This window comes from Salvia splendens, chromosome 2 (genome assembly GCF_004379255.2).
Source record: "Salvia splendens isolate huo1 chromosome 2, SspV2, whole genome shotgun sequence".
Classification (NCBI taxonomy): domain Eukaryota; kingdom Viridiplantae; phylum Streptophyta; class Magnoliopsida; order Lamiales; family Lamiaceae; genus Salvia; species Salvia splendens.
The window spans coordinates 13,355,089-13,378,533 of record NC_056033.1 but is presented as its reverse complement, the minus strand read 5'-3'; the positions used below and the strand labels follow the sequence as shown (position 1 = coordinate 13,378,533).

The 23,445-nt window shown below is 38.0% G+C and overlaps 3 protein-coding genes across 4 annotated transcripts; 1 reads left to right on the top strand and 2 right to left on the bottom strand.

Moving 5' to 3' along the window:
* Positions 1-1,497: 1,497 nt before the first annotated feature.
* Positions 1,498-3,664, bottom strand: LOC121761411 (probable receptor-like protein kinase At1g49730). Of its 2 annotated transcripts, none has more exons than XM_042157061.1 (7): positions 3,451-3,664; positions 2,863-3,118; positions 2,549-2,622; positions 2,414-2,481; positions 2,176-2,265; positions 1,996-2,071; positions 1,498-1,930 (listed from the first exon to the last, which is right to left on the bottom strand). In XM_042157061.1, exons 1-7 carry the CDS (start codon positions 3,521-3,523, stop codon positions 1,647-1,649), a joined length of 921 nt encoding a protein of 306 aa, XP_042012995.1. In that variant the 5' UTR covers positions 3,524-3,664; the 3' UTR covers positions 1,498-1,646. The 2 variants fall into 2 exon arrangements, with proteins under 2 accessions (XP_042012995.1, XP_042013003.1); XM_042157069.1 differs by having other exon boundaries at positions 2,549-2,601.
* Positions 3,665-7,387: 3,723 nt separating this feature from the next.
* LOC121780440 (E3 ubiquitin-protein ligase PUB23-like) lies at positions 7,388-8,622 on the top strand. The gene has a single exon (XM_042178074.1). The coding sequence runs from the start codon at positions 7,395-7,397 to the stop codon at positions 8,583-8,585; it is 1,191 nt and encodes a 396-aa protein (XP_042034008.1). The 5' UTR covers positions 7,388-7,394; the 3' UTR covers positions 8,586-8,622.
* Positions 8,623-12,182: 3,560 nt separating this feature from the next.
* Positions 12,183-13,602, bottom strand: LOC121771548 (E3 ubiquitin-protein ligase PUB24-like). The gene has a single exon (XM_042168367.1). The coding sequence runs from the start codon at positions 13,543-13,545 to the stop codon at positions 12,313-12,315; it is 1,233 nt and encodes a 410-aa protein (XP_042024301.1). The 5' UTR covers positions 13,546-13,602; the 3' UTR covers positions 12,183-12,312.
* Positions 13,603-23,445: the final 9,843 nt, after the last annotated feature.

The window sequence follows — 23,445 nt, the reverse complement described above, 5'->3', positions numbered from 1 at the left end:
AAACACCTGCGGGCTGCACTTGGGCTCTCCATCGAACAAGAAGACAATTCTGGGGTGGGTGCAACAACATCATTGATTAGAATTTCATAATTATCCCATAAATCTCCTCCCCACCGCCATTTCCGACTGAATTTCCGATCTTGTTTTCGCCGCCGGAAACGCCGCTCTCGCAGTCGGGGGGCAAGAGTTGCCGTTGAATACATCACTATTCGAATTTACAGCGTCTGAAGAAGATCTTCAAAGAGCGTCAATTTTTGGCCCTTCTTTTCAGCTGAAACGTGATTCGATCTAGAAACCAAATTGCCGTCGTTTTTTTCGCTGCACATCGCGACAAGAGTTTGTTTGCTTGATCGACACTCAGAGAAAATTTGAAGAAGGTAGGAAAACTAGAATTTGCTAATCGATTTGAAAAAGTCCAATCTTAAAAAAAAGTCAGCAAACTAATAAATTAAAATTAGCTGGAATACGGCCATAGGACAACTCTGAAAACGACACCAAAAAAATAGTTACGAATAAGAAACGAAGCAAACAATCGACGAGAAGAGGAGGTGCAAGCTGCTCCGCCACCTCCTTCGTGGGAGAAGGAGAGAGTGTGTGTTTGTGTGTGAGCGTGAATGGTGTGTGTGTGTGAGAGAGAAAATATGAGAACAATGTTGATTTCCTAAAATACCCCTATGCAATTTTTATTAACTAAAAATGTTTACTTATTTTAGTAATTGGATTAAGATAATGTATGGCTGTGATTTATTCTCTAGTTATACACTTAATATTAGTTATGCTTTGATTATTTATATATATATAAGATAATTAAAACCGAATACAAATCGAAGACGATGATGTTATTTTAATTTAATAGTGAAATAATGAACTAAATTTGGTGGGCAATGAGCCAATGACTTTAGCAATTATGCTAACTGCACCCAAAAAGAGAAAATGAAGGCGATATATATACCATGCTTAAATAAGGCGATATACGTACAAACATCAATCTCATTTTCAGCACCATAAAAAAACAATTTCCAGATACAGATAGTCAGAGGTGCATATAAATGTGTAGTAGCTAGTCCTAAATTTTTGGGAGTTATTTAAGCAGCGAACTTTTTATGCCATTTGTTGACTATAAAACGAAAATGAAGACTAGAGAGATATAGCAACTATTATTAATTTATTACCATAAGTAACATAAAAATATGTGCTTATTGGACATACTTGGGTTGATGTGTGAAATAAATATTTATTTGATAGTACTATATATGATATATCATTGATTGGATAAATATCGAAGCTAAAACTTAGAGAAACAAAGAGGATCCAATGATGTCACATTAACTATAGGATGATATAGATGGCCATAAAATTCAAGTCTACCTATTTCATGTAGTACAAAATTTTTTCATACAATTGGAGACCAATTATGTAGCACCCTACTACTTTGCTAGCATTTATAATGAAATTCAGGCTTTCCAATATTGCATTTGGATTTTGACCACAAACTCAAATTAAATACTCCTACAAAGGGTGTATAGAAAATGTTGACAGTCTAGTTTGAAGAGTGGTGAGCGATAGTATATAGCCTAGGAATAAAAAGAAAAAAAAGTTTACAATGTAAAAAAATGACATGGCATGCTAAGCTAAATGACATGCTTTCATTTTCTTGTGATCCTTATCTTTTTCTGCAAATACCACAAAATTTGAGGGGTGTATATTCTAGTCTCATCTATAGATCTTATGCACAATCTTGCAACATTGAGAAGGCCATTGAGCTCTCTTGCATCATAGCTATTACCAAGATCGGGATCTATCATTTTGTGTATCGATCTCAAGAAACACGGTTCTTGAACCCACTGTGCCATATCAACGCCTGTGATCAGCTCCAGGATCACCAGCCCGAGTTGGAAGATGACGTTTCTGCACCCCTCGTCTCTACACTCTGCACTCGAAGAATGTCAGGGACTCAAGATTTTGAGCTGTGTAGGCAACTAGACTTAGCAGTACCTTCTGGACAACGGGAAGAGGTCGGATTTTCTGTGGCATGATTTTCAGCAGCACTGGATAGGCTAATGTCTGAGATCTGCAGCAACAAGTGGAATCAATGGTTACTTACTTTTGTTGATCTGACTTAGTTTCTCTCGTGCAGTCGCCTATCAAGAAAGTGTGATCGTAGTAGCTAGCTACCTTTGGTGTGAAATTTTCATCCAACATTATGGTGCTTGAGCTTATAGAGACGCGAAAAACTGGTGGATCACAGAAAAATTGCAGATATTCCTGCATTGTGATGTGAGATAATGCAATAAGGTTTATGTGATCCAATAATTTTGAACGATGCTCTTGTCGAGAACGACAAGTTCTTTGCAATAAGTCTATGATGGTTAAAAAAGGTGCAACACAGGGTGAGGTGATTTTGAGAACAAACCACAGCAGCAGCAATGCCAACCGCTATTTTGAGCCTCGTTCGCCAGTTCAGGGGAGTCTTCAATGGATCTGAAAAGGATGACAAAATGAAAGAGGGAGAACTGGAGAAGAACAAAATCATTTGTTGCAAAATTACCAGAGAGGTGCTCCTTTAAGCTTCCACTTTCTATGTTTTCGAACACTAGGAACCTGAAACGATACGAGGTGATGCTGAAAGACTAAAATTAGCAATTAGCTGTTTAGACCTTCACTATCTACACCTCATTCCATCCAAACATATCCAACCAAAACTAAGATCAAATCTCCCTCTCTCTCAAAACAGACATACATACATTTTTCCATACTAAGACTCAAAAATTCATTTAAAATCAACATTCAGCTACTCATACATAAACTGAGATTTAAGCAGCAAACACGCATAGATATAAGGCAGGACACAGAGATGAATACCGCTTAGGTCCAGTCGAAAAGCCATAAAGCGCGAGAATGTGGCGGTGATGCAGACGCCCCAAGAGTTGGACTTCGTATGGAAAGGAAACTTCGTCGTCATCCAATAACTTGACCTCTCTCACTAGCCCAACACGCCCATTCAGAAACTTGGCCTTGTAAGAAGCCTCTTGAGACGAGTTATCGACAACTCTCCTAAATCCATCTGTCGCCCTCTTTATATCTCTATACGAATAGCGTTTCAGCAGAAAGGGCGGACCTTAATTACATGAAAATAAGTGGAGATCAATTCACTTCACTCATTGCTCAAATCATTGATTAAACATACGCATTTCTTTGCTACGCTGCAGCATTAATGCTCGAAAAAAAACACATTAACCACCCCTAAACAAAGCCCTTCTTCATTCTTAGCTCAATAAACTTCTCAAGGTTGAAACTTTTATAAGCTCAAATCAATCAAATTTCCAAATTTCAGCCCTAAAACTAGCCAAATTGGTAGTGATTCAATCGGACAGAGTGAACTCACAAACTACTCGTCGACGTCAATTTCTTAAAAAAAAGCCCAGAAAATTCTCAGAAACGTGGACTCACTGGGTTGGGATCGGAGGTGAAACAGAGAGAGAAACAGCAGCTTAATCTTGAGAATCATATTCGCGGTGCCCATTTTGTTATTTTCCTGTTTATTGTAATTTTAAAGGTGGAGTGAGGAGGGTAGGAAGAATAATTAAATGTGACGACTGTGGATCACAGGATACAAAGGTTTCAGCTTTGGGTTTTTTTCAGATGCAATAAGATAAGAGATGGAAGTTTCTACTTTGTCGTAAGCAGTCACCTTTTCCGTTTGTTCATTAAAACTGCAACTGTTGGGGGCCAAAAGTGGAAATTTCAATTGGTAAGTTTGTAGGCCTTTCGATCAAATGGGTCAATCCTCCAACACCCGGCCAAAAGAGACGAAGAGAGAATAAGAGACAGTAAAGTAGGAGTGGAGAGTAGACTAAAAAGGAAAATGATTCTATTACTATGAAACGTACTAAAATGACAAAATAAGTCTATTATTATAAAACGGAGGGAGTATTTTTTCTTCTAAAATCACGTCTCAATAAATCCATAATTTCGATCTAACCGTTGAATAAAAAGAGTGCTAAACTGCGTCTTTCTGACTCTTCATTCTTGAGGGGGGTTAGTGTTATAATGAGTAATTGTCCGCTCTAAAACGTGTAATTACAATCAAATGTACTAAGCCTAAGAGGAGAATCCATTTTCGGTTGAAATTGCATCACATAATTAAACTATCTCCAATGCAGCCTTAGCTAAGAGTAAGAGCTATGCTCGTGCTGACGGCACAGACTTTCTATTGCAGGAGAACGCGCGCTCTCTGCGTTGGACCACTCATCCCCTCCGCGAGTGTGCGTCGATTTAATGCATTTTTTTATTATTTTAAATTCATAAAAAACCCAAAAATATTTGAAATTTTTTTTTAAAAAAATCCACTTCCCAAAATAGAATCGTTTGTTGTCGTTTTTTCTCCCAAGTTCATCTAAATCGTCTATAAATATCCTCATTCATCCCTCAATTTTTTACATCAAACAAAACTATCTCTTAAACTTTCTCAATTTGAAATCATGTAATTTTTAATATGATTTTTAATTTTTAGGATTTTGAATTATATATTTTTAAATTTTCTAGGATTTAAATTAGGTAAGTATTAGCTTTTTAGGAATTTGTAATGCCAATTTTGGGATTTTTAATGAAGTTTTATTATTAATGAAATGTTTGTAGTAATTATAGTTTTTAAAGTGAATAATAGAATAATGGAACCTATAAATGGAGAAGAGCATGCTCTTGGGTTATGGGTACTGTGCTTTAGCTAAGGGCAAAGAATAAAAGTATGAATAAAAAAGGACCAAATCCATAAATAGTGAATAGCAATATAGCATGCTCTTTGGTGGAAAGAGTTGGAGATGCTCTAAAAACTCCTACATATAGTTCATATAAAAATGATGTAGGCTCCGGCGCTAGTTCACAAGAAGTATTCGTAGCTAAGAAGAACTAAATCTAAATTATGACTAATAAACCTACTTTGACATTTTCTAAACATCTATCCCCCTTATTACAAATGAAATGACCCAACTAACAAATTAGTCCTAAATCGGGCTAGGCCTAGGCCTAGACCTAGGGACCAACGGGCCAACCGAGTCAAGGGACTGAAAATCAAGCCAGCCCGACCCAAAAGTATCCCTTGGCCTGTGCGGTTTTTGACAATTACATTAACTCAATTAAATGAGAACCTAGCTAGTACTATTAATTTATTTTGCCGTTTTAGCAACATAATTTGTAAGCTATTTGTATTTGTTTACTATACTACTATGTAGTACATAATAAAAAATGCAAAATACAATTAAAAATTAAATAAAGTCAGCGCATAAGACTTGGAGTGATTCAAATGAATCTCTCTTGTTTGTGGCAAGTGGCAAGTGGGTGAATTATATGTTAACAGAAGTAATTATTTATATGATCAATGAATTACTTGGTCGGTCACTCTTTCAACACCGTCATAAATTATGTTGTTTAATATCATATCAATATGACTGCAGCCCATCTCCCGCGGCAGTCAAACGAGATGTGGAGCCGGTAAAAACTTCTACTAGTAATCTTGAATCTTTCTCATAAAGAAGGTGATGATCAGTTCTATTATTTGTTACATCAACATATTTTCAAGGATCCTACAATTAAGTTGCAATTTTATTCATTTCATTTACATACAATAATCCATAAAATTAATAAATAAGTACCTCCTTCTCCTATTCTACATGACTCCAGAGCCTTTGAACATGTGTGTTAAGAAATGCAGTTAATTTTTTAGCTATAAATTGATTGAGTCCCAATTATTTCTTCTTTTGCAGACATTTTTTTAGTAAGTTGAACCATTATAAATGGGATAATATAAATAAACTCAACTTTTATAAGTAACTTGTTATATACTGTAATTATTTATTATACAAATCATATTTCGAATCACAACTTTTAGTTACGCCAGTTATGTAATTAAATTGACTAGTTAAACAAGCTCTTTAGCTTGAGAATTTTATACTCCCTCTTGTCTAAAAGTTACATTTGAATTCGGTGTGGACTATATAAAGAATAGTACGTAGAAAAAATAGTAGAATGCGAGTCTAATTTTTGTATGCAGTAAAATGTAAGTGAAAAGCGTTAATAGAATATATGACTTACTTACTATTTATATTAAAAATAATTTAAGACTTTTATTGGTGGACAGACTAAAATGATAAAACGAAATTCCTAATCATGGACGGAGGGAGTATATAATCTAACGGATTTAAGATTGAAATAAACTAGTATATGATCATACTATTGATTTATCTTAAAGGGACAACCACCAGTTCAATTTATCGAGTTCGACCAGTTCAAATAAAGCAATAAAAAATTGTTGAGAAAACTATTTTATTTTTGATTAAATTGATCTACCGAATCAGAATAAAACTTTAGAGTACATATTAATTATGATGCCAGTAAGTAATTAGATCATGCATATATGAGATATAGAAAATAAAATTTAAGTTATATATATAGTAGCATTTTGCGTGTGTGCATGGATAGACTTTCTTTGTATTTGAATTTGAGAACGAATACTACTAAAAATTATATTTCTATAAATATTTAATACGAATATATGGTTAGCAGCACAAGAGGTCAACGCGAGCCGGTACCCAAAACGAAGCAACCACGGTGGGAAAGGCGCGGAACTTCCGCGGGTGTCGGCTGCCACCACGTGATTCGTTGCCGTCGCCGTCGCCATTTTTAATTACTACGCTACATTAAGTGCTGAAAATAATGCTAACTATATTATTTTTTTGAGTGATATCTGTTCAAATAAAAATTTATTCATTTACGAATTTATCAAAAAAAAAATCTTATGTATAAATGAGTAGATTATGCTTTTAACTTGAGTCAAATCATCAATACATTGAGTACATTTCATTTTAGTCAAATAATTATCTCTCTTTAGAATAAGTACTAAAATACCAGTAATTATAATGTAAAGTGATTTGAGTATCAAATAAAATCATTAATATTATTATATTATTTTTACTAAATTTACAAAATAAGGAATATATTTTATAGCTAGTTTATGTATATTTTTTCTTTATCATTATTGTGAGACAATAATTCGAAAGTCAATAAGGGCCCATAATTAAGATCCCTCCATGTCCAACCACGCAAAAACACAATCACCGATGCCGTTCATACATTAACTCCTCACATCCCATAACATAATAAAAAGTCTCCTCTTTCAATTTCATTGAGTTCTTCAACTCTCTTGGAAAAAGTCCATTATCAACTCCATATGTCTCTCTCCTATTTAAATATTGACTTAATCCCCTTAAAGTAATTTCGCTCCTAGCGCAACTTGAGATGGTCAGAACCTCACTTCTCCACATATAAGTACTCCATATAAATAAAACCAACCTTATCTTCGTCTCTTCATCCTATTTTCAGAAATCTTCAATCCAGAAATGGAAATCGACATCCCATGCTACTTCCTATGTCCAATCTCAATGCAGCTGATGAAAGATCCGGTGACGATTCCGAGCGGCATAACCTACGACCGTGAAAACATCGAGAAATGGCTCTTCATATGCAAAAACGCCACTTGCCCCGTCACCAAACAGCCCATCCCATCCCCAGACCTCATTCCGAACCACACGCTCCGCCGCCTCATCCAGGGCTGGTGCACTCTCAACGCCCTCGACCGGATCCCCACCCCCAAGCCCGCCGTCGACCGCCCCCAAATCCTCAAACTCCTTCACGAGGCCGAAAACTCCCCGGATTCAAAGCTCCACTGCCTCCGCCGCCTCAGATCCATCGCCCACCGAGACGACACCAGCCGCCTCCACCTCCAGGCCGCCGCCGTCGGCTTCCTCTCCGCCGTCGTCACAGGAAACTCCGACGCCGCCGCCAGAGACGAAGCCGTCGACATCCTACACAAGATCAATCCATCCGATTCAGATTTAAAAAAACTAACGGCGTTTAACGACGTCAGATTTCTAGACTCGTTAACGCAGGTCATGGATAACGGCAGTTACCAATCCCGCGCTCACGCCGTTAGTTTAATGAGATCCGCATTCTCGGTAGCGGATCCGGATCACCTGATCGGGATTCGACCCGAAATTTTCGGCCACGTGGCGCGGATCATAGCCGATGATATCTCGGCGGAGGCGACGAGGTCGGCGCTGAAGCTGCTGGTGGAGGTGTGCCCGTGGGGAAGGAACCGGGTGAAGGCGGTGGAGGGGGGCGCGGCGGGGGTGCTGATCGAGGTGCTGCTGGGGACGAAGGAGAGGAGAGTGTGCGAGCTGGCGCTGGCGGCGCTGGAGCAGATCTGCCGGTGCGCGGAGGGAAGGGCGGAGGTGGTGAGGCACGGGGCGGGGGTGGCGGTGGTGTCGAAGAAGATTCTGAGGGTGTCGAACGCGGCGAGCGAGAGGGCGGTGAAGATATTGGGGGCGATTGCGAGGCATGGGGCGAGCGGGAGGGTGGTGCAGGAGATGCTGGAGGTTGGGGTGGTGGCGAAGCTGTGCTTGGTGTTGCAGGTGGAGGCTAGTCATAGAAACAAGGAGAGAGCTGCAGAAATTTTGAGGTTGCATTCTAGGGTTTGGAGGAATTCTTCTTGCATTCCTTCTCATTTGATCTCTTCTTATCCTAATTCTTAGCTTCTTTTTTCTTCTGGCGTTTCATTTCTTTGGGCTAAAGTGAACATATTTTGTAATTAAAAATTTATTTTGTTGGGATAGATGAGTATATGCAAGTTTTTCGTCATATATGCAGTATGAATTTGGTGCTAATTGATACTCTTAGCTAGGCAGGGAAAAATATCGAAATACTGGTCTTATCGTACCGAATATATGGAATTTTCGGTATACCGTGATTTTCGGTACATGATGATACATTGCCAAAAGATTTCAATAAAGTAACAGCATGAATTTTCATACCGCGGCATACTGAAATTCGGTATATACCGTAAATTAACATATACTACTCCATTCGTCCCATAAGAATATGCAATCTTCCCTTTTAATTCGTCCCACAATAATATGTACTTTCCAATTTTAGAAAGTCTCTTCTCTCTAATGAGGTGAGACTCTTTCCACACTAATAATACTTTAATTACTTTTTATCTCCATCTCTCTCTTACTTTACCAATTTTACATTAAAACTTGTGCTGAACCCAAAGTGCATATTCTTTGGGGGCGGAAGGAGTATATCGTAAGGGGTGTGATCCGTGCTAACTTTCTTAAGTTGCTAACTCATCATACATTACATAAAAAATGTCAACACGATGGCATTGAAATGTCAACGTAAACTTAGTTTATATTTTAATACACTGTGTTGACATTTATATTTAAAATGTCAACACAGTGTGTTAAATTATCAACACAAATTTGTGTTGATATTTTTATGTGATTGTGTTAACATTTTTTATATACTGCGTTGATGACTTAGAAAGTTAACAATTTTAAAAAAATTAGCATTATAACACACCCCTATATCGTACAATATAAATATAACTATATATAAATTATATTTAATATATTTTAAAATTATAAAATCTATTGTGAAATATAAATATAATTATCAATAAAATATATTTAATATATTATTTAAATTATAAAATATAAATAATATTCTAAAAGCTCAAATATTCTATTTTCGTTGATGTTGAAAGTTAGATATACCGCAAAAGTACGGTATAAGGAAATTCGCCATACCAAAAATTTTGGTAACATAAATGTATAATTTTTTTGCATACCGAATTTACATTAAGGTATACGGTATGTTAGATCTCTTGAAATCTTCTAATTATTTGATTGATAATGAGTTTATCATTTTAGGAACATATAATGATAATTTTACCTCTTCTTTTAAAAGAGTAGTACTCTATGTTGATTAGAAGTAATATTACTGCATTTTTTTTTATATTTTCAACCGAAAGTTCTCTTCACCGTCGTCTTCAATCTTCAAAATGGCAATTGAAATATGAGGGCATTGGTGGCATGAAATGGGGCCGGACCATGATGAGAGAGGTCCGATCCGGCCCAAATAATTGCTCATAAATTGTGTGTTTGTCCACTGCAAAATCCAACAAAATCCATGCTTCCTAAAATTGAATAATGAAATTTGAGCTATATAACCGGACAACGTTCGGGCAACGTAAATGCAGTGATTCGAAAACTCACCTAGATTTAAAAGTAGAATGAAGTTGAACACCCTGTTGTTAAATCGGAACAAAGAGCCACACACAAAAGACAAAACCATCAATTTAGATTTCTAGCTACTATGAAAGATTAGCATCAATTGAACGTCGTTCTCTGTGATTTAGGAGCCTTAAAATCGGCCCATTGTAGTGAGACATATAATAATCTCCAGCGATTTTCATATAATATTGAGATCAATTAAATGGACCTAAATTTCGTAAATGTGATATGGTTGTGAGGGCTATAGATTGAATTATAACCTCTATTAGGGATGTATCGGGTCAGCCCAGAGGATTTCGGACCTTACTCAGGTTTTGTGGTTTTTATCCGGTAATAATATTTGACCATAATTCTAAAGTTCGGGTTTTGAGCTAGCCCAACATCATGTGGCCTAACCGGTCGCACCAGTTAAAACGTGAACCGATATTGGTCCAATTTTTAAAACATTAGTTTTCATTATAAAAGACTAATAAGTCAAAGATGGGAAATCCATCATACTACCTCTGTCCCACATTAAGTGTCCACATTTGACTTGACACAGATTTTAAGAAATGTAAATGAAAGTGAGTTGAAAAGGTTAGTGGAGTAAAGAGTCTCACTTTATATATTAGTTTTATAATGAAATATGTGGATATAATTAGTTAGTGGAATGTGAGGTCTATTTACCATTTATAGTAAAAGTGAAAGTGGACTTTTATTGTGGAACGGACTAAAATGGCAAATGTGGACACTTAATGTGGGACGGGGGTAGTATGTTATTTATTTTTTCCTATAGTAAAGGGTCGCAAACAATATGCCACAATAGTATAGACACAATTTGTGTACTGCCATAAGAAAAACTCAATCGAACTTTCAATAATTTAATTAGTCATATTAAAAACCTCCGGTCCATCACAATGACAGATGAAGAAAATTAATCAATTTCAGTTAATGCCATCATCGTCAAAGACTATTCCTTTTGAACTTAATTTCTAATGCATACCGATATATTATGCTATGAAATATATTCAATTCTTATTAAGTATCTGATAATTGATAAACAAAAATAGGAAGCGTGATATTTGGAATGTTGACTATATACACTTGGCAAAACTTGACCTGAATGTGAGATTGTGAGTAAATTGCAATATGAAAAAAAGACCTAAATGTGACTATGTGAGTAAGCGATGATTTCACAGCATAATTTCATGAACCTTTCCTCTTCATTTGTTGCAAATATTAATTAATTATTAATTTTTATTTGACAGAAAAAATTAAGATCAGGGAGGTGATGATCAGTATCTTAGACTCTTCAATACATACATCCAAACAAAATTAATACGCACGGAGTAATCTTTTGAAATATACATCCAAACAAAATTAATTTCAAATTCATATTTGGGGAAGAAAAAAATAAAAAGAGAAAAGAAAAGGAGTAAAAAACTTAATATCATTCCAGGTACGGTTTAAATAACACATATTAGTGGATGTAGTTAATAATGTTGTCCAAGGAGTCAAAAAATGAAAAAGGAAAAAGTCCAAAATAGTGCAAAAGAACCTTAAATATGCTTATCCATAACCAAAAGATAGTACTTCATACATCCCTAAAATGTTAACTTCTTTTACTATTTTTGTCAGTATCACAATTTTCTATTTTTATAAACTTTTTCACCATTACACTACTAATAAATTGGATACTATTGTCCAAATATGGCTTCAATTATTTTTATCTTATAATACTTTATCAATTTTATATTAAAATTTGTATCATCCTCAAAAACCTTATTTAAAAGTTCAATTTTGCATCCGCCAAAAATAATCTTGTTTTTTTCATTTTAGCCTGTCCATTAAAACTAGTGTATATATATATATATATATATATATATATATATATATATATATATATGTTGAATTTCTCTTCCTAATAAGACAATGTAAATTTTCTTATAATTTTAATTATTTAACATTAAAATTCGTGGTATCTAACTCACTATAGCCAAATTTCAGATGATTAAAGTTGGTATTAATGAAGTTGAAAAAGGAAAAATAACGAAAATCTGGAAATTGTTGAAGTTACAAATCCATTTCTAGGGTGTAGCCACATCAAATAAGTCGATCTGTCAAATTATAATTAAACATAAAAATCCCAAAATCAAAGTAAAGTGAGCAAAGTTATTGGAGATGATATACAGTTATGTATGAGTAGCTACCTAGAATACCTAGTCAAGAGATAAAGCTGTATGCAAGGCGAATTACTCCACACTTTGGAATGCAGCTTCAAAATCTCCCTCGCTTTCTTCTTCAAATACTCATCGCAATCCGCCTGCATCATCATGCACAGCTTCGTCACCCCTCCCACCGTCAGCATCTCCCCCACCACCGCCCTCGTCCCCGAGTACCTCGCGATCGACTCATATACACACATCCCTCTGTCATCCGTCGCCGCCGACACTCTCATCAGCCTCTTCGCCACCATCCCCACTCCCCCCGCGTGCCTCAGAAACTCCTGCCTCCCCTCCGCGCACGTGCACGCCTGCGCCAGCAGGCTGAATACCAGCTCCGTCGTCTTCCTCTCCGTCCCCCCAATCTCCATCTCGATCGCCTCGAACACCGCCCCCGCCTCCACTATCTTCGCCCTGTTCCTCCCCGCCGGGCAGCTCCCGATCAGGATTTTCAGAACCGCTCTCTTCGCCGCTGCCGCCGTCGATTTAGATCTCAAAATCCTCACCATCTCTTTGAAGAAATCCGGCTTCAATTTCTCCAAATAATTAGAATTCGATATTTCTACGGCGTTTTTCAACAGAATTAGCGCGTCTGTTTTTTGTGAATCTTCCAATTGGCTATTTAAAATCCATAGAATCGATCGGAAAAGGTCGGGTTTCTCCTCCACGATCTGCTTTTTCTCCGCCGTCGGTGACCACACCAGCCGCAGGATCCTCAGCGCGAGGTCGACGCCGGCGAGATCGCCGTCGTCGAAGCTTCTCATCACGTAAGATATCATTGATTTCGCGGCGCCGGCCTCCGCCAGGCACTGCTGATTCTTATCGTCGCTCGCGAGCTCGTCTAGTTTCCTGAGCGCCTCGAGATTCTCGGCGCCGCTGCGGCGGCTGCCTGCGGCGCGGATGAGCTTGAGCACGGCGGAGCGGTGGAGAGGGGACTTGGGAGTGGGGATTCGATCGATCCCGCTCTTCGCATTGGCGATGCACCACGCCTGAATCAGCCGCCGGAGCATGTGGTTCGGAGTCAAACCGGCGGATTTCGACAGCGGCAGCTTCGTCACCGGACACACGGCGGCGGCGGCGGAGTTCTCCGGCGTTGAGAGCCATTGCTCGATGCTTTCGCGGTCGTATGTGATGCCGGTGACGGTGGTGACGGGGTCCTTCATGATTTGGAGTGAAATAGGGCATAGGAAATATTGAGGTATATCGATATCATCCATTTTTATTTATTTTCTCTTTTCTTAGAAGAGAGTAATGAAATCGGAATGTTATATAGATTGGAGAAATATAAACGTGTGGGAGAGGATGGAATGAATAATGAGGATTTTTTCTAGTATTACAAAAGTGGTAAGAGAAAGCGGCTGTTTTATTTATTGGTGGTTTTGAATGGAATAAAGACTAGGCGAAATTTGAAGAAATGTATTGCATGAATATTCTACCATACTTTGTCAGTATTGTCGTTGATTTTGTATGTATATAATTATATATACATGACATGTGATTCACTACGATGACTGTATTCTGCTGACTCAACGATAGTTAATTCTGGAAATATGAGTAATTAGTGTTATAGTACTAATTAATTAAATTGTCGGTAAATATCACATACACTACTGATGTATGTGTAATGTATATACAGGAGTACTACATTAAATTAAATTGATAAGATCCGAAAAGTAAATTTACAGAATATGATAGAGGCATTCCCATTTGAAATTACTCCATCTGTCGCTAATAATTTGTCACCATTTGACCCGGCACTGGTTTTAAAAAATGTAATACGAAGTAGAAATTAAGTTGAAAAAGTTATGGAACGTGAATCATACTTTTATATAGTACTCCCTCCGTCCTTAAAAATTTGTCATATTTCATTTTATACACTCATTTTAGAAAAATGACATAAATAGCTAAAGTAGAGAGATGGTAAAGTAAGATAAATAATAACGTAGATGAGAGTTTTCTCTACATTATTCTCTCTCTTACTTTTACTCACTCTCCACTTTAACTATTTATTATTATTTTTAAAAATGAATGCAGAAAATGAAATGTGACAAATTTTCAGGATGGTGGAATATTAATTTTATAATAAAATATGAGTAAAAAATGTTAAATTTTTAAGGACGGATAGAAATGAAAATAACTGATAAATTTTGATGGATTAATAGAATGTAAAGCATATAGTCAATCGATACACAAAATTTTACGCTTTTACTATGATTTATCCATTTTCTCTGGTCAACGCATGAGGAACAGTGTATATTACGTCGAGTTTGACATTCTTTATGGACACGTACCAATCTTCTATTGGTAACAATGGCCGCTGACGGCGCACAATAATTTGTTCGGTGAAATTGATGAGCCAAAGTAAAATTATATACTCCATCGACGACATGCGATACGATTTTGGAGTATTAATTGAAAAGGTTTTTTTATATTAAATTTAAACGGGAAAGAAAAATATATTTTTATATATGATATTTTTGGTGGGACAAATTATAGAAAGTAAAATGAGGCATCTGTTGTGGAACCGGGAAAATAGTGCTTAGAGCATCCACAATGGCGCCTAGCGCACCGCCTAGCCGAGCGCCGGCGCTAGGCGGTCGCTAGGCGAACCATTGGAGGAGCCGAAAACCGCCGAGCGGTTTTCCGGAAATCAATTTCGCCTAGCGCTAGGCGGTCAAAATCCGCTGGGCTATGCGCTGGGTGATCCGCTCTGCTCCATTGCAGCACCCGGATCGCCCAGCGCATAGCCCAGCAGATTTTTTATTTTTTATTTTAATATTAAAATTTGTAAAATATTTTTAACTATAATACATATAATAAAAAATATTAAACTTATATTTATTCTTTTATCTACTATAATAAAAGTTATATTGAAATTAAAATTTATAAAGTATTCACAAATTTAATTTTTATTATAGGTAAATTTTTTTATTAATTTTAATTTTAATTAATTTTTATAAAATATTTTATAAATTTTAATTTAATTAAATTTTATTAAAGGTAAAAAATATCTTATAAATCTTAACATTTAAATAATTACATTAATCTGGTTAATTAGATTCATTATTAAATTATTAATTTGGCCAAAACATATTTGACCGATAAGTTTTACTGAAATATTAATTCTAGATAAAAACATATTGTTTGATACAAAAATGTTACATACTTTTAATGTGTATAACCAAAAAAATCTTTTATAGAAATGTAAATTATCAAATTTAAAGTTGAGTCTAATAAATTATATAACCGCTGAATTCATTTTAATTCATTATTTTGGCATGCATTTATCGGTCAAATATGTTTTGGCCAAATTAATAATTTAATAATGAATCTAATTAACCAGATTAATGTAATTATTTAAATGTTAAGATTTATAAGATATTTTTTACCTTTAATAAAATTTAATTAAATTAAAATTTATAAAATATTTTATAAAAATTAATTAAAATTAAAATTAATAAAAATTAAATTTGTGAATACTTTATAAATTTTAATTTCAATATAACTTTTATTATAGTAGATAAAAGAATAAATATAAGTTTAATATTTTTTATTATATGCATAGCCCAGGAGAAGAGATTTCTCTTCACATTGCTCGAGAGCATGAATGACGATCTGCGTGGAGGCGGCAGCGGCGGTGGCGGTGGCGGTTGCGACGGCGACGACGGAGGCGAGGGAGCCGGCGAGTGATTTTTTTTAAGTAATGTACTTTTTACGATTTTGAATGTCATTTTTTTTATTAATGTACTTTTTTAAAATTTTTGTACTTTTTTTAATTTATTGTACTTTTTTTTAAAATTAAAATAGTATTATTAATGTTTCCCGTATATGTCTCGTAAATTAAATTCCGTATATTGTGTTATTAGTGATGTGTCTATTGATGTGGCTGGGCTATTTATGATATGGCTAGGCTATGGCTGAGCTATTTCTGATGTGGCAGGAGGATTTTTAGTATTGATGATGTGGCAGGAGGAGTTTGTGGCTAGACTATGGCTGAGCTATAACCACTGTGGATGCTATTATAATTTTTTTCCTTCATTCTATAAAGAAAAGGACTTTAAACACGACACGAGGTTTAATATGAAATTGGTAAAGTAGGAAATGGACAAAAAGCGAAAGTTATTAAAATATTATTATAGTAGAATGAGTCCACCCAGTGACGAATGGAGGAATTTTATACTGAGGTTCCAAACTGCATGACACAACAAAAATGAGAAATGCAAAGAAAATAAATAAGAAAAATAGAAATAAAAAAACATTTCCCTTGCTGGATTCAAACTCATGCCAACAAAAGGCAAAGCTTTTAAAACCACCTACACTGCCACGCTTCAATTACTAATTTTCGTATGTAATATATATACATAACTTGGAAATTTGTGGGGGTTCCAGTGGCCACCGACCCTAACACACGGGCGGATCCAGCATTGTACAAAGGGTACAACTGTTGGAATCGTACTTGGTCAAATGACTTTGACTAATAATAAATGTGACAAGATATTTAATTTTCTGAAATTAAATGCAATAGCGTCGATCTACGTTCCGAGTAGATGACCGTAGTATATTCATTTTCTCAAATCTGATTCCCGGTGAGTAAGAAATAATATATTAAAGTTAGTCACAATAAAGCTAGAAATTAGCTATGAGAAAAACTAATGAATTAATTAACTGAGTGTTAATTATCCCACATCGGGGATGATAAACTTCTTTAATGAAGTATTTAATAAGATGAATTATTATGTGTAATAATTATCGTGGAATAAGACGGGTGACAGAGCCCACACGCGCGCCGCCGCCCGCCCACGAGCCGCGCACTGTGACCCGTGCACCTGGCGCTGGGTGCCGTGTTCCTTGTGACTTGAACTTGGATCTTGGATCTTGGTAATTGGTCTTTGGGTGGTCTTTGGGCTGTTCTTTGGAGCTGGTCGTTGAGCGTGGTTCAAGCCCCGCTTATTCTTTTTAGACCACCTCAAACTCCAAGCTATCCCCGACGCATAACGGGAGAAAAAAGGACCCCCTCCTTACTCCCGTTCGCCGGAGCTCTGTTGCTAGCGGTGCTGCTACTTCAAAGACGAAACCGTTTTATCCTTGGGGACGACACGCTAAACTGAGAGTACTACCGAGGCGTATCTCGTCTTGCGGAAAGAGGACTCATCGACTCGGCTTACCATTTTCCACAAGATTTTCTGTGTAATTTTTCAGTTGTTTCTGTGCAATTTTCTCCTTATTTTTTCCTTGTAATTTTCGCGCGGCAAGATTGTATCTCAAACTCAACAATCGCAAGACGAGATCTGTTTGACACTAAAGGAGTTTACACACACCAACTGAACTTAATCAACACCTTTACTTGGAGATGTCGACTGACCCGTCTACCGCCGCTGCCACCGTTCCATCCACTGTATCCCCCGTTGCACCTGTCAACACGTCGTCGAACATGATGATTATTTCGACTCCTGGCTTTTCAACTTCTTCCTCAACAACCCCTTGGGTGTTTGACAACCCCTTTGGGACGATTTCCGGATTCACCTCGAGTGGATCAGTCGGTTCCACTTTCAGAGGTTCCATTGGATCCTTCATTGGGTCGAGTGTTGGGGCCTTCGGGCACGACACGGTGTTGGATCCTTCAGGTTCAACATGAGTGCTAGCTCTTTCGGGGGCAGCACGGGTGCTGGATCCTTCAGGGTCGGCACGAATGCTGGGGCATGCTCCACGCAAATATGGGGGGTACTGTGCCCCAACCAATTGTTAGCTCCTACGGGGGCAACGGACTTGGTCCTTTTCATAGGACAAACTCGGCACCAATAGCACCAAGGATGAAGCCGAGAGATGGCAACAAAAAATGTTGTTCTACCTAACAACGTTGGGCGTCGTGAACTTTCTCTAGATAAGAAGTATCGCAGTGATGATGTGTGCACTAAGAAATTTGTAATAGCCAAGTACTTGGACTACAAAATAGTCGATTCCCGACCAATCATGGACCAAGTGCAAGAGTTCCAGCTGATCATCCACGACCTCGCCGCCGAGGGAATGACCCTGCCTAAAGCTTTCACGGCGGACACAGTCATTGAAAAACTTCCACCCAGCTGGAAGGACTTCAAGAGCTAGCGAAAGGAAATGAATCTTGAAGACTTGATCGTGAAGCTGCGCATCGAGTCAGACGTGCACAAACGCGATGATTTGGCTAAGGGCCATGGCCCACCTGTTGCAAAGGCCAATCTGTTGGAGCGGGGCGGTCCCTCCAACAAACGCTCCCGTCCAACTGCAAAGGACAAGGGCAAGGGGAAGCAGCCTACGAGGAAGGTTGAAGGCAACTGCTACAACTGTGGCAAACCTGGCAACTTCTCCAAAGATTGCCGCAAGCAGAAGAAGAAGTCAGCTGCCCACGTTGTTGAAAAAGAGTTCAAGGACTGGGATGAAAGTGACCTTGTTGTTGTGGTCACCGAAGAAGTCAACCTTGTTGATAACAAAGGTGGTTGGTATATCGACACTGGAGCTACTTCCCACGTCTGTGCCGATAAGAGCAAGTTCGCCTCCTACACCGCTGTTGAAGGATGTGTTGCATGTCCCGGACATCCGCAAGAACCTAGTGTCAAGATCAATACTAGTGAATAAGGGGTTTAAACTTGTATTCGAATCTGATAGGTTTTCTTTGTACAAGTTTGGAAAGTCAATCGGAAAAGGTTTTGTAACCGACGAACTTTTCAAGCTTAGTGTAGCTACACGCCATGGCCCTAAGCCGTTGGCTAATAATAAGAATGCATCTACTTCTTCTTACTTGACCGAGTGTTCTAACTTATGGCACAATCGATTGGGACATGTAAATCCAAATGCCATTAAAAGATTAGTAAGTTTAGATTTACTAAAGGCAAATGAAGTAAAAACTCAAAACAAATGTGAAACTTGTCTTGAGGCGAAAATGACTAAGTTACTGTTTCATTCGGTTGAACGGAACACAAAACCCCTTGAATTAATTCACACTGATGTATGTGATTTAAAATTGGTGCAAACAAGAGGTGGTAAAAAATATTTTATCACATTCATAGATGATTGCACAAGATATTGTTATGTCTATCTTTTAAGAAGTAAAGACGTAGCAATAGAAGCGTTCAAAAATTATAAGAACGAAGTCAAGAATCAACTTGGATGTAAAATTAAAATGATTCGAAGTGATAGAGTAGGCGAATACGTAGCCCTGTTTGAAGAATTATGCAACACAAGTGGTATAATTCATCAAACGACTGCTTCATATTCACCACAATCTAATGGTGTTGCAGAACGCGAGAATCGAACTCTCAAAGAGATGATGAATGTGTTACTGATCAGTTTGGGGATGCCCCAGAACATGTGGGAGGAAACTATTTTGACAGCCAACTACATCCTAAACAAAATCTCACTCAAAGGTAAGGACGTTACTCCTTATGAGTTGTGGAAGGGAATGAAGCCATCCTATAAATACCTCAAATTGTGGGCGTGTTTGGCAAAGGTGATGGTTCCTCTGCCCAAAGAAGTTACAATTGGTCCTAAAACGGCTGATTGCATCTTTATTGGGTATGCACTCAATAATAGTGCATATCGATTTGTTGTCCACAAGTGTGAAATACCGACTGTGACCGTGTGAACAACAATCGAGTCAAGAAATGTTGTATTTCTTGAAAATATATTTCCTCACAAAGACAAGGAAAATATTGCACTAAATTCTGAGACGAGAATTGAGGATGAAACAAGTAGTTCTAAATCAGCGGATGAAGAGCCGGAATCGCGCAACCAAACAAGGCATGATCCAAACGATGCAGTACTAAGACGTGATAGCAGAGTCAGAACACCAAAGACATTTGGTCCTAACTATATTGCATTTATGTTGGATGAAGAACCAACATCGATAAAAGTAGCCTTTGCTGGCCCAGACGGGTTGCATTGGAGAGAAGCTGTTCAAAGCAAAATTGATTCAATTTTGCTAAACCACACATGGGTATTGGTTGATCTACCTGAAGGTGCTAAACCTTTAGGATGCAAATGAGTCATTAAAAGGAAGTTTAAGGCCGATGGAACAGTGGACAAGTATAAAGCTCGACTGGTAGTCAAAGGCTTTAAACAAAAGGAAGGGTACGATTTCTTCGATACCTACTCACCTGTAACGAGAATTGCATCAATTCAAGTGCTTCTCGCGATTGCTATTGTACACAATCTTGAGATTCATCAAATGGATGTTAAGACTGCTTTTGGCGATTGCTGTTGTACACAATCCCTATATGGATTGAAACAAGCGCCGTTGCAGGGGCACTTAAAATTTGATAACGTGATTTACCAAATGGATTTAAAATCAACGAATGTGACAAATATGTCTACATTAAGAACATTGATAATGGATACGTTATAGTGTGTCTCTACGTTGATGATATGTTAATCATGAGTAGTATCACCCAAGCGATTAACGACACGAAAGCCATGTTAAAGAGAAACTTCGACATGAAGGATATCGGCCTAGCCGATGTAATTCTTGAAATGAAAATTCTAAGAACGTCCGAAGGAATCATCTTAACACAATCTCATTATGTTGAGAAAGTACTAAAGAGATTCAACGCCTATGATGGCATCCCGGCTAAGACGCCTATAGAGCTCAAGGTTCACTTGAGCAAGAACAAGGGTGAGCCCGTTGCAAAATAAGATTATGCACGGGTCATTAGATGCATTATGTATCTTACTAATTGCACTAGACCTGATATTGCTTGCGCCGTGAACAAGTTGAGCCATTATACGAGCAATCCAAGCAAAGAGCACTGGAAAGCTCTTGTAAGAGTTTTGAGGTATCTCAAGTATACTCAAAATCATGGGCTACACTTTTCGAGATACCCCCGATACTTGAAGGGTACTGCGATGCAAACTGGATATCCGATAACAAAGACTCACTTTCAACAAGTGGATATGTCTTTACTATTGGGGGTGGTGCTGTCTCGTGGAAATCCATGAAACAGACATGTATAGCCCGATCCACCATGGAATCAGAATTCATAGCTTTAGATAAAGCTGCGGAAGAAGCCGAATGGCTTAAAAACTTCCTTGAAGATATTTCATGTTGGTCATAGCTCGTGCCTCCAGTGTTAATTCACTGTGATAGCCAAGCCGCTATTGTGAGGGAAAACAGTGGCTTGTACAATGGTAAGTCTCTACATATTCATCGACGATATAATACCGTGAGACATTTGATCACAATGGGGGTGATTACAATTGAGTACGTGAAGTCATTGGATAATCTAGCGGATCCGCTAACCAAAGGGTTAAATCGTGATCAAATGAATAAATTGCTAGAGGGAATGAGTTTGAAATCCACAAACTAAAAGAATTTTCATAGTGGTAACCCAACCATGATGACTGGAGATCCCAAAAACTTGGTTCAATGGGAAAACTAAGCTATGAGAATTCGTGTGAACACTCATCTATATCTATTCCCTAGAGAGTAATAGAGTGTTGAAAATCTTGCCTAGTGGTGAGGTTAAGTCTATGACTTTTAATGATTCCTAAATAATCATGTTGAGATAAAGTTCTCAAGGAGACCGAGTATGGCAAGATACTTAACGATGAATCACCTATGTAAGTGTGAAATGGGGCCGCTTCAAACAATGCACTTATGAATCCAAAGTGGTGTCCAAGGCCTGCAATGGACACAAAACGTGAGAACGGATGGGGTTGAGGTGTTTAAGTGTTAACATCATTGTCTCGGTGCACGTCGTGGAGGAATAGTTCAAAGCATCGCGCTATTAGTCCGCCTGTGTATCCGATGATGTTGACTATGGATGGTTCAAAGCCAAAAACTACATATCCTTATGCTTACATACATCTTGAGGGTTGAGCTTGTGTCTGCATACATACGCATTTAGCAATTTCCAGTCATGTGAGGGATTGTTGAAATCGTGCTTGGTCAAATGACTTTGACTAATAATAAATGTGACAAGACAATTTATGTTCCGAGTAGATGGCCGTAGTATATTCATTTTTTCAAATCTGATTCCCGGTGAGTGAGAAATAATATATTAAAGTTGGTCACAATAAAGCTAGAAATGAGCTATGAGAAAAACTAAGGGATTAATTAACTGAGTGTTAATTATCCCACACGCGCACGCCGCCGCCACCCGCCCGCGAGCCGTGCACCGTGACCCCTGCACCAGGCGTCGTGTGCCTTGTGACTTGGACTTGGACTTGGATCTTGACAATTGGTCTTTGGGCTGTTATTTGGAGCTGGTCGTTGAGCGTGGTTCAAGCCACGCTTATTCTTTTTAGACCACCTCAAACTCCACGCTATCCCCGACGGACCCCGACTCATGGTGGTCCTGGTCCATGTCATGTCCCCGCTAGACCCCGACGCATAACGGGAGACAAAAGGTCCCCGCTGGACCCCGACGCATAACGGGAGACAAAAGGACCCCGACGGTCCATGGTGTATCCCCTCGTGTAGTGTGTCCAGATGCATCGTGTCTCTTCTGCTCCCAACGGCTAGTGCACTAGTCAGTAACCCCCGTCGGTTACGGTCAATGGCCTTGATGACAAACATTATGTCCGTTGACTCCAGCAACCCTTGCGGGTGGACTTGGCCTATAAATAGACATGCATCCATTGCATTCTCCACACAACAAACTCAAGCTGTCACGACCCAATTCTCGTTAAGGATACCAAGATTGAGTAATTCGCGACTAATGGGGGATTAAAGAAGCGGGGATAGAAAAGGGGTAGAATCTGAAGAACTTGTCGAAGGCCAAATGTGATATTACAAAATAACAGTCAAGTATTTTATCACAATTCTCATAGTAGAATAATGCGACATGTCAACTGAATCAGAGTTCGATGATGAGACATTACTATTCTCTTTTAACAAAACACAGCGGAATAGGTCTCTACTGAACGACTTTGTGTATGAAGACACGAATCGTCGAGAAATCCACACGATTATTTAATAGCATCGACTCTGATCAATTCTTCTCCATCTTGACGTTCAACCTGCACATTTATAAATACATGCAGGGCTGAGTACAGGAGTACTCAGTGGACACGTGCCGAAAACAAAACATACAAATATAAGTTGTCATCCATCAGCAGTATCACACAGGGGTTTTCTTAAAAGGCCCGAG